The sequence below is a fragment of the Macaca nemestrina genome, chromosome 19 (genome assembly GCF_043159975.1).
Source record: "Macaca nemestrina isolate mMacNem1 chromosome 19, mMacNem.hap1, whole genome shotgun sequence".
Classification (NCBI taxonomy): Eukaryota; Metazoa; Chordata; class Mammalia; order Primates; family Cercopithecidae; genus Macaca; species Macaca nemestrina.
In genome coordinates, this window is record NC_092143.1 from 73,959,988 (window position 1) to 73,971,526 (window position 11,539).

At 42.6% G+C, this 11,539-nt stretch overlaps 1 protein-coding gene and 1 long non-coding RNA gene across 7 annotated transcripts in view; one reads left to right on the forward strand and one right to left on the reverse strand.

Moving 5' to 3' along the window:
• The window catches only part of LOC105478822 (myomesin 1), a 178,900-nt gene that overhangs the window by 100,984 nt on the left and 66,377 nt on the right, over positions 1-11,539 (reverse strand). For all 5 annotated transcript variants that reach the window (XM_011736457.3, XM_011736454.3, XM_011736455.2 and 2 more), the window contains one exon: positions 1,789-1,881. In XM_011736457.3, coding sequence (XP_011734759.2) covers positions 1,789-1,881 — 93 coding nt within the window. The remainder of the gene's footprint in view (positions 1-1,788; positions 1,882-11,539) is intronic.
• Positions 154-9,816, forward strand: LOC105478821 (uncharacterized). Of its 2 annotated transcripts, none has more exons than XR_011617063.1 (6): positions 154-207; positions 1,969-2,020; positions 4,722-4,839; positions 7,601-7,717; positions 8,572-8,600; positions 9,679-9,816. It is a non-coding gene; the product is annotated as an uncharacterized lncRNA (long non-coding RNA). The 2 variants fall into 2 exon arrangements; XR_985474.3 differs by lacking the exon at positions 4,722-4,839 and adding an exon at positions 4,883-4,963.

Genomic DNA, 11,539 nt, shown 5'->3' on the forward strand with positions numbered 1-11,539 from the left:
CTACTTACTTGTCTAAAGTTGCATTGGGAGGAGAAAATGTGCAGGCATGTAACCTTTGTAGCAAGTAACTACCTGGAGGCACACTGGAGGGTGTGACTTTCCTGCTGTCCTGCCCTTGTGGTGGGTTTCAGTCTGGGGGCAACCAGGCAATGGGGAAGAGAAAGCAGCAGTCCCTCCGTGTAGATTCCCGCAACCTCCCTGAGCCAGGTTGGTCTATGTGTTCTGGCTTGAAAGCTCATCTAAGTTATTTACACTTCATTTCCACTAAGGTTCAGGCCATACTTGGAGTTTCAGCTCACAGCATAACACAAGAAGCACTTTTTTTTTTTTTTTTTTGAGACGGAGACTCGCTCTGTCGCCCCGGCTGGAGTGCAGTGGCCGGATCTCAGCTCACTGCAAGCTCCGCCTCCCGGGTTTACGCTGCCTCAGCCTCCGGAGTAGCTGGGACTACAGGCGCCCGCCTAATTTTTTGTATTTTTTTAGTAGAGAGGGGGTTTCACCGTGTTAGCCAGGATGGTCTCGATCTCCTGACCTCGTGATCGGCCCGTCTCGGCCTCCCAAAGTGCTGGGATTACAGGCTTGAGCCACCGCGCCCGGCCAAGAAGCACTATTTGGATGTTCTTCTAAGTTATAATACAGAAATTGGAATTCTTATAAAAATGGACCATTAGGGAGAAGAATGGTCTCATGGAGAGATGAAGAGGCTAAGGTTTCAAAGCAGGTTGTTTTATGTCTTATCATTGCCAGTTTCTCGTGTTCTTCATTGTTTCTCAGGATTTAGTTTCATTTGTGTAAACTTTTTTTGTTGCTGAAATTTTACAGACATCAATAGAACCCCAGGAAGGCAAATACAGTTGCCCTTCTCATAACTACTTAATTTTGAAAGTAACCACATAGCTCACTGCTGCTTCAGCCGAACCACCCACTGGCAGAACTGACCTGACCTTGGGTCAGGGTCAGTGCTTGGCAAACATCACAGGGTCCTAGCATCACTTGGCCAACTCCTCTGATCTGAGGAGAAGGCTATACGTCTCTTGAGAATGAATAATATAAATTTCACCTTGACATTTATGCACACCATGGTTTTATCTAAACTGAAAATGGTGGGATCTTGTTTAGCTTTTTCATTGACCTAACTAGGTTTGAATTTCAAAATCATCTTGGGAGGCATAATAAACATTTGGGAACTTAGGAATTTTGATGTAGGCTTCATTTTCAAATTTTGCTTTCGATTTTACTTTAAGCTCAAACATCTCAATGTCTAGCCTGCTTCACATACACAGATTGACAGAGTACATACTTTCCCATGGTTCCTGGCAAGCTGAAGGAAAGAACATTATCTCCAAGTTTAGACCACATTCAATGCCACCTACCTGGATCTCCATGGCCTTTAGTTATTAAAAACAAGAGAATGTGATGATGATATTGATTTGGGACTCTGAAATGATTACTGAATATAAAAGCCTCTTTATGCAACATATTTTTCTTACTTACATCTAAACTCCCAAGTATATAAAAAGATAAATAAAAATATGCAAATTGGTTTTTTTCTGATCATCTTTGACTAAATACAAATATAAAATCACTTTGGGAGGTAGTGTGAGCATGGTAAGAATCAGTCATACATATCACTTTCAGGTGTGCACCCAGAGAAGCACCGTATATGAATGTCCCTCATTGTGATCACACAGCATTGGGATGAAATGGGGAGAATGGGCTGTTAACTGCAGGGGTGAGACGCCTCCCTGAGCAATGTTGAGCAACACATGGACACTGATGTTCTCTTACGCATTAATCTCCAGAGTGTGCATTCCATATCGACTCTCAATAATGTACTTTCCAGGGTTTGCATGGACATTTATTGGCACCTGGTTTTTATACCTGTAACAGAACGGAAACAAAATGAAGTAAGCTGAAGTGTAAACAACTTCACGATTAAACACACACATACAATTCTTGTTCTTGCAGGAACACCTGTAAACAGAGCACTGAGGGTAGCAGCAGCATTGATTAAATAAATGTAAGTAATATTAGCTTACGTGAAGTGTACCAGCAATACAATCACACTTCTTGATGAAGTGCTTTCCCCTCCTCTATAAACTTACATGAAAAATGTTGACTATTCACAACAATATGGCTGAATGTCATGTAACATAATGTTACCGAAAAAAGCCAGTTTCAAAAGAGTGCACAGCAGAATGATTGCTTTTATATAGAATACAAAAACAAAAAAGACTAATTAATGCTACTAGAAATCAGTAGTGTGTTGGGACGCATGAAGGCGGCTTCTTGGATGTCAATAATGTTTATTGATTTGGGGGTCAGTTACATGGGTGTGTGCAATCTACAAAAATTCACTAAAGCAATTCATTTATAAAAGTGTGCAGTCTTTGGGAAGCCGAGGCAGGCAAATCACTTGAGGTCAGGAGTTCGAGACCAGCCTGGCCAACATGGCGAAACACCCTCTCTACTAATAATACAAAAAATTAGCCAGGCGTGGTGGCACACACCTGTAATCCCAGCTACTCGGGAGGCTCAGGCATGAGAATTGTTTGAACCCAGGAGGCGGAGGTTGCAATGAGCCGAGATTGTGCCACTGTACTCCAGCCTGGGCGACAGAGTGAGACTCTACCGCAAAAAAAAAAAAAAACAAAAAAACAAAAAAAAACAAAGTAGGCTGTCTGAAAGGGAAACAAGTGAAACCCAGTTCCTCCTTTGGGCAGAAAATGGTTTTTTGTGTGCATGTTATATTACAATTAAAAAGGTTTTAGGCCAGGCATGGTGGCTTATGCATGTAATTCCTGTAACTCCAGCAGTTTGGGAGGCTGAAGTGGGAGAATCACTTGAGGCCAGGAGTTAGTGACCAGCCTGGGCAACAAGCAAGACCCTGAATCTACAAAAACTACAAAAAATTAGCTGAGTGTAAACCTGTAGTCCCAACTACTCTGGAGGCTACAGTGGTAGAATAGCTTGAGCCTGAGAGGTTGAGGCTGCAGTGAGCTGTGATCGCACCACTGCGCTCCAGTCTGGGCAACATGGTGAGACCCTGTCTTAAAATAAATAAATAAAACAAATAAGCTTTTTAAAAATAAATAAATAAAACAAACAAATAAATACATAAATAAGCTTTTTAAAAAGTTGACCACTGTTGATGTAACAGAGAGGAAGGCGTTGTGTTGGGGGTTTTATTGTTGGCTGTCTGTGAAGGATGAGAGCAAAACATTCTTCCTGCTAACATTCTTGCATGTTGTTAGAAGCAATATCATTGTTTGTTTTTTTCTTTTCTTTTCTTTTCTTTTTTTTTTTTTTGAGACAGAGTTTCACTCTTGTTGCCCAGGCTGGAGTGCAATGGCATCATCTTGGCTCACTCCAACCTCCGCCTCCCAGGTTCAAGTGATTCTCCTGCCTCAGCCTCCCCAGTAGCTGGGATTACAGGCACCGGACACCACGCCCGGCTAGTTTTTTGTATTTTTAGTACAGACGGGGTTTCATCATGTTGGTCAGGCTGGTCTCAAACTCCTGACCTCAGGTGATTCACCTGCCTCGACCTCCCAAAGTGCTGGGATTACAGGTGTGAGCCACTGCACCCAGCCTGCAATATCATTGTGTTGAACAATCGTTATATTTAAGTGTTTTATTCAATGTCATAAACAAACACAGCTCTTACCTTGGAAGAATTTATAATACAAATCATGAAAGGAAACTTCTGACAAGAGCTGAAAGCCTCCCCTTTTCTGACTGTTCCATATCTGGTTAAGCCTCGCAGCCCTCAGAGAGTGGATTACGCAGAGGGGCCTCTCCCTGGGACCCTGTCTTCCGGGTCTGTACGTGGTGCCTGGATTCTTCACCACTTCCTCATGTTCTCAGCAGCCAGTGGCTATGGTGCTGGACCAGGCTTTTCTACTTAAACCATTTTCTGCCCAAAAGAGGAACTGGGTTTCACTTGTTTCCCTTTCAGACAGCCCACTTTGCATGTACAAATGACGTCAATAACCCTGATAAACACAGCTGACATGGAGATTGACTATGAGCCACGCAATGCTCTAAGTGCTTTATGCATACATTGGTAAGTTCAGTTCTCACAACCACGGTATGAGATAGTGTTTTTAACCTCATTTCCCAGATGAAGAAACCAAGGCATGAGGGTTTCAGGAACTTGCCCAGTCACACAGCCAGGAACAGCAGAGGGGGGATCTGAACAGGCAGCCTGGCTGCCGACCCATATGATGCTTCCATTTTCCAATTGTTCTCTCTGCATTTCATTTCTTTAGACTTGTGGACATGATCATAAAGGGGTTTGGGAGTAGGGAACATGATAGAAAGGGAGAGAAAGGAAGAATACTGGCTTCAGTCAGCTCCTTCCTTTCCCCAACTCTCTCTCTCACACACACATACACCCCTACATACTTAAAGCACATTATTCATTTTCTACACTTAAAAAAAAAACAACAAAAAACACTTTCTTCCATATAGCAAAACCAACTCATCCTTCAAGATTCAGATCAAATGCAACTTTTTCAATAAACTCTTCTCTAAAATATGATACAATATGAATTGTTCCTGCCTCTCTGCATCAGGGTTCATTGCTTCAAATTACTAAATATAACATTGATCAAAATTATGGTTGGATATGTGTCTCTTCTATTAAGTTGCCAAACCTTTGAGGTTGGGGATTGTGTCTGATCCACATTTACTTTTTGTTGTTGTTGTTTTTGAGACAGGGTCTCACTCTGTCTCCCACGCTGGAGTGCAATGGTGTGATTATAGCTCCCTGCAACCTCCACCTCCCAGGCTCACGCAATCTTCCCACCTCAGACTCCTAAGTAGCTGGAACTGCAGGTATGCACTACCACGTTCAGCTAATTTTTTCTATTTTTTGTAGAGACGGGCTCTCGCTATGTTGCCTACGCTGGTCTTAAACTCCTGGACTCAAGCAATCCTCCCACCTCGGCCTCCCAAAATGGTAAGATTACAGGCATGAGCCACTGCACCTGGTCTGATCCACATTTACTTCTATTCCTACTCCTGAGGAAGAATGAGTCATGGGCAAACACCAGGCCCTCAGAATTGGTTAAATTGGGTAGAACAGAATTATCATGTAATGCAATAGATTAATTGTAGCTTCATAATTTTTTTGGCTGAGAGAACAGAGTTCTGACAAACATACATGTCATGATATGGATGATTTTATTTTAAATGAATAGAGATGAGGTCTAACTATGTTGCCCAGGCTGGTCTCAAACTCCTGGGCTCAAGCAATCCCCCTGCCTCAGCCTCCCAAAGTTGGATGATTTTAAATAAATGCACACGAAGAAAGTAAGTTGATGCTCTGAGTCTGAGTTCCCTCAGATGTGGAATGGAGAGGGTGGGACTGGCTCAACAATCGCAGCTGCGTGGCAGGTGCAGCAACATAACCTTCTCCAAGCACAGAAGACCCTACAAGTTGATGCAGTGCTGTTTCCTGCCAGCAGCTTCAGACAGCTGTCTCAAAACGGCTCGAGCAGACAGGACTATCTGATCAGAGATGGCCTGGAAAAAGAAATCTACTGGCCACTCCTAGTCTCCAGCATTCCCCGTTTTGATGAAGGACAGGGTAGAACATATTAATTGGCATGCTCTTCTTATAGAATTGGTTTAGGTAATTTCACGCTGGACTCAGAAGCTCACTCTGGCTCTGCTCTTTCTTGTGCTGGAGGGTTTTCAGTGGTTCCTCTTTGCCTAAGAAAAGCGCTGTGATACCAAAAGCTGTGACATGTGCTGTTTGACCAAATGACTCAGTGACACTCAATTTGGCTTTTGATCAAAAGTATTGCTCGTATCTCTATAAAATTTTCATTACAAAGTATTCTGCAGGTCAGGAGTGGTGGTTCATGTCTGTAATCTCAGAACTTTGGGAGGCTGAAGCGGGAGGATCGTTTGAGGACAGGAGTTCGAGACCAGCTGGGTAACATGGCGTGACTCCATGACTGTAAAAAATAAATTTTTAAAAATAAAATAGAAGGCTATTTTGCAGCTCCCATAGTTGCTTCACCATCCTTTCCTTCCATTACTACTCAATTTAGCACCTTAATACCTTTTCCCCAGCTGATGACTTTTCTATTATCGCCACATGGTAAGAGAAATGGGTTCAAAATACACACACACACCACACATCACTTCGACTGCAGAGTTTGTAGTCTTTTCTCTGGAGCTCCAGATACCAATGTGAGAAATTCTTCATTTAAAGCAGTGGGCAAGGATCAACTCAGAAAGATATTTGATACTATTCTCCACACAATTTCACCCAGCGAGGCATTTAGATTTGGAGTCACTTGAGACTGGCTGTCTTTAGCTTTGAGTCAGGGAAGAAAAGAAGGATTTGGGGCCTGTTCTGTATACACTTCACAGCTTGTTATTTCTGGAACATGAAATTCCAAGCTGAGTAGTCATCGGCTAATTTTGGAGGTTAATCCACACCCTGGGATTACGTGTCAGAAGCTTTCTTAAATCCCTGTGAATATACAGATGTATACCATCTCCCTTATCATTTTTATGTAATGTCTATAAATTGTTAATGAGCTTTCAGTATACTATAAGTTTTTCCAGTGACATTTCCTTTATGTGTGTAAAACACACAATTCCCCCCAACAAATGTCAGTTTGGATGTTGGGCCGAGTTTGATAGTATGGGGTCACAGTAAAAGCTCCTTGGCAGTGTAAAGCATGATCAAGCAAAAGCCTTCACGAAAATTATTTTCTATCCACAAATAATGCACACCAAGATGATCTCTTTTTTGAGATGGAGTCTTACTCTGTCACCCAGGCTGGAGAGCAGTGGCGCGATCTCTGCTCACTGCAACCTCTGCCTTCTGTGTTCAAGCGTTTCTCCTGCCTCAGCCTCTCGAGTAGCTGGGAGGAGCTACTCGAGTAGCTGGAGGAGCGCACCACCACGCCCAGCTACTTTTGTATTTTTAGTAGACATGGGGTTTCACCATGTTGGCCAGGCTGGTCTCAAACTCCTGACCTCAGGTGATCTGCCTGCTTTGGCCCCCAAAGTGCTGGGATTATAGGCGTGAACCACCACGCCTGGCCAAAGATGATCTTTAACCAACTGAATCTCACCACAAATGAGATTGCTGCTTAGACTCCAACCTGTTTTGAATAAATCACTCTACACCCACTTTAAAAACTAATTATCTGAAAGAGAGAGAGAGAGAGATCCCATTGGGATAGATTTTGGAATTAAGTAAATAAGAAAAATTCAAAATAAAACTCGAAATCCTTATGTTGGAAAACTGTTGTAAACTGTAAATAATTTGTGTTAACCATTTTAAATATAGGTTGTTTTTCCTATGATAATATGGTAGTAACTGCTAAATTTGAATATGTGATGAATAATTCTAATATTGAAAATAAACTCAATGCATGATTCTATTATGAAATTTACAAACCCTCATAATTTGTGAGACTAGAAGAAGAGTTTTCCAAATCTCTGCCTTCATAACTATTTTATTCCTAGGTTTTGAATTATTATAATGGGCTTAATGACAAATTTCTTTAAGTATCTATTTGACAATGACTTTTGGGTGAAACCGAATAATTTTTTTTTTTTTTTGAGACAGGGTCTTGCTCTGTCCCTCAGGCTGGAGTGCAGTGGCGCAATCTCACTCACTACAACTTCAACTTCCCAGATTCAAGCGATTCTCCTGCCTCAGCCTCCTGAGTAGCTGGGACTACAGGTGCCTGCCACCACACCCACATCTACTAAACCACACACCACATCTACTAAATGTAGATGCCACCACACACCACATCTACTAGAAATTTTTGTATTTTTAGTAAAGATGGAGTTTCACCATGTTGGCCAGGCTGGTCTCGAACTCTGGACCTCAGGTGATCTGCCTGACTCGGCCTCCCAAAGTGCTGGGATTATAGGCGTGAGCCCCCGCGCCTGGCTGAAACTGAAGAATTTTAAACACGTATTGTAAATGTTTTGCTTGAAGATCGAGTCCAGTGTCCAACATATACACATGAAAGGATGAGTGCCGAGTGAGGGAATGACAAGTACACACTAATACCAACACATTGCTCCAGAGAGTTTTCCTGATCTCACTGCAGGCTACAGTCAAGATTTCCACTGACAAATTCAATCCAGGCTTCAGGCCAGAAACCAGCTGAATCCCGCTCTCTAAAAAGTATATAATTAACACTATTCTCTCCTTTTAAAGAAAACTTTTTCCTTCTCCACTATTTCACAGAATGTTTAAAATTTGACCAGGTGATACGTTTATATGGTTCAAGAACCAGAAAGAATAAAGGGTGCACAGTGAACCCTTCCTGGTGAACCCTTCCTAGCACTTTTGTCCCTTTGACAAGGTTCTCCCTCAGGGTCAATAGCTTTTCTTAGGTTCTTACATATACATATCCTTCCAGAATTTCATTATGCAAATAAACACAAACATAAATGCTTTTTTTCTGCCCCTTTTAAACAGAAAGACTCTTATTATACAAGTTATTACATAAATGTACCCTATTAAATTTTAAAACTTTAGTTTTTCTCACTACATATGTATTTTCCCTTCTATGTTGACAGAGTCCTCCTGCAGGATGGCCAGCTTCACGGTATGGGCGCAGCAGCATCCTCCGTAACTCCCTCCTTTCCTTCCTTCCTTCCTTCCTTCCTTCCTTCCTTCCTTCCTTCCTTCCTTCCTTCCTTCCTTCCTTCCTTCCTTCCTTCCTTCCTTCCTCCCTCCCTCCCTCCCTCCCTCCCTCCCTCCCTCTCCCTGTCTCTCTCTCTCTCCCCTTCTTTTTTTCTTTCTCTCTCTCTCTTTCCTTCCTTCCTTTCTTCCTTCCTTTCTTTCTCTTTCTCACTCTCTTTCCCTTTCTTTCTCTCTCTCTCGCCCTTTCTCTCTCCCTTTCTCCCTTTCTCTCTCTCTCTCTCTCTCTCTCACAGAGTTTCACTCTTGTTGCCCAGGGCTACAGTGCAGTGGCGCGATCTTGGCTCACCGCAACCTCCACCTCCCGGGTTCAAGTGATTCTCCTGCCTCAGCCTCCCGAGTAGCTAGGATTACAGGCGTGTGCCACCGTGCCCAGCTAATTTTGTATTTTTAGTAAAGACGGGGTTTCTCCATGTTGGTCAGGCTGGTCTCAGAGTCCCGACCTCAGGTGATCTGCCGGACTCAGCCTCCCAAAGTGCTGGGATTACAGGTGTGGGCCACCGCGGCCGGCCTGTAACTAACTTTTCTACTCAGGCCAGTGCTTAGACAGGCTCCCTGCTGTTGTCAGAGGGAGTTGGGAATAGGACGGTACTGCATCCTGTCTCTGCACCTGACCTTAATGAGGGATGTGTGTGCCCTGTCATTCAGTGCTCTCCGGGTAACCTTTAGGTTCCACATAAATAGATTTGGTTAGTAACGTGGGATTGGTTGGAGAGCGGCTGCTGAGTGTTTGTATCATAGGCCTCAGGAACTCCCATGACATAAAGATGTCCAGTGGAAACTTGGAGCCAAACTCTCTTTGGAAAGGCTTTTGCCTGAACCAGGCCCGGCACACGTGCCTTTGAAAGACATGGCTAAGGACTTAACTGCTATGAGCGGAGGCAGTGTGATTATATGAAGCATCATCACAAATTTACTCCTTTAATAAACCTGCTGATATTCAGGAAGGGCATTCTCAATATTCCCTTTGTACTTCTCCTCAGTGTCAGGCCCAGGAAGCTGCAATTGGATACCAAAAAGGTATAAATGCCAGCAATGTCATCACCAACAATCTTGGCTCCTGCTTGGGTTGCGGATTCCCAGGTCTTCAAGGGGAAGGCTGCTTACTGAAGATTGCATGCTCTGTACCAGTGGTGCAAAGTCAATTAGCACTCCAGTGAACGACTTTTTTCTCATTCTCTTTTCTTTTTTTCTTTTCTTTTTTCTTTTTTCTTTTTTTTTTTTTTTGAGACAGGGTCTCACTCTGTTGCTCAGCCTGGAGTGCAGTAGTGTCATCTTGGCTCACTGCAACCTCTGCTTCTCGGGTTCAAGTGATTCTTCTGCCTCAGCCTCTCGAGTAGCTGGGATTACAGGCATGCATCACCACACCTGGCTAATTTTTGTATTTTTAGTAGAGACGAGGTTTCTACATGTTGGCCAAGCTGGTCTCAAATCCTGGCCTCAAGTGATCTGTCCACCTCGGCCTCCCAAAGTGCTGGGATTACAGGTGTGAGCCAGCTCGCCCAGCCCAGTTAATGACTTTTTAAAAACGTGCCCAGGAATATATACTAATCCCATCCAGAAGTCAACTCCCAGAGGTGGATTTACCTTGAAGCAAATGAAGCTTAAGTTTCAGGGTCTCCCACTATCCAAATCCCTGCAAGACCTTATGTCCTGGCTTATACTGCTAATTTATTTATTTAGTTTGTAAAGAGTGCCCTCCGAGTTGTATCAGCTTCATGCCCACAAAACCTGAACTTGACCCTGTTTACTGCCATTTCCAATTGTCAGTTATCTGCTAACTGATTGTCCGAGTTTCAGCTTTACCCAGGGCAAATCTTGCTCTCAGAAGTATAGTTAACGATTTTCTTAGTTGTCTCCCAGTTCTTTTTTTTTTTTTTTTTTTAGCTCTGTTGCCCAGGATGGAATGCAGTGGTGAGATCAGAGCTCACTGCAGCCTTGTTGTTCGTTTTAATACTTGTTTTTCACTTAGCTTGCAAGGCAAGGAGACTATCTGTGATATGCTCTGGTCTGTCCCTCGTGGGAGAATGTACGATAAAGAATGGAGTCACTAGGACTGATGCTTTGCACGAGGCTCAAGGGAGTTGTTTGCTGCAAGAGCACTAACGGGGGTGCAGGGACCAGAGGAGGCCCATCCAGTACTTCTGGAGAGGAAGCTTGTCTCTGTGTCTTCCCTTTTATTTGAAATGAACCCCTAGGACATAAACTTCACATGTAAAGGATGTAAATATTTCAAAGCCACCTGTGAAGGGTTTGGGGCTCAACTCAACCGCTTCTCAGCTCTGTTAGTGAGGATAACTGGAAATGGACAGTATTTCTATTTTTGAATTTAACTGGAATTTGAAGGGTTGACAGTTTGGTCATCTCCTATTTTTCTGGAGACCTTCCATTCTTTTTGTTTTTGTTTTTAATTATTTTTTTTCCAGATCAACAGAGCACAGTGTGAGGAGTCTAATCTCTGAAGTTCAGCTCTGCTTTTGTGAAATCACACTGCTTTTGCTTAATAACACCATCAGTGTATGTGGCTGGGTTTTTATTCAAGCTGCAGTGTAATTAACAGAAAAAATAAATGCTTAGGAATTGAATATTTATCTCCCAGAAGCTACTTTGTGTCCTTTTGATAATCATCTTTAATTCTAATTTTTTTAAGTGGGAAAACACAGATAGGATACGGTGTAATAAACACATTTATTCAACAAAGGCCTCTAATTCTTCATTTATTATTGATACATTTTAATTCATGAAAGAAGAAATATTTTTACTAATATTTCTTGCAGCTGAAAATTTGTTATTGTTTGTGCATTTCTATAGGAAAGTTTGGAATTTCTTTTTTTTTTTTTTTTG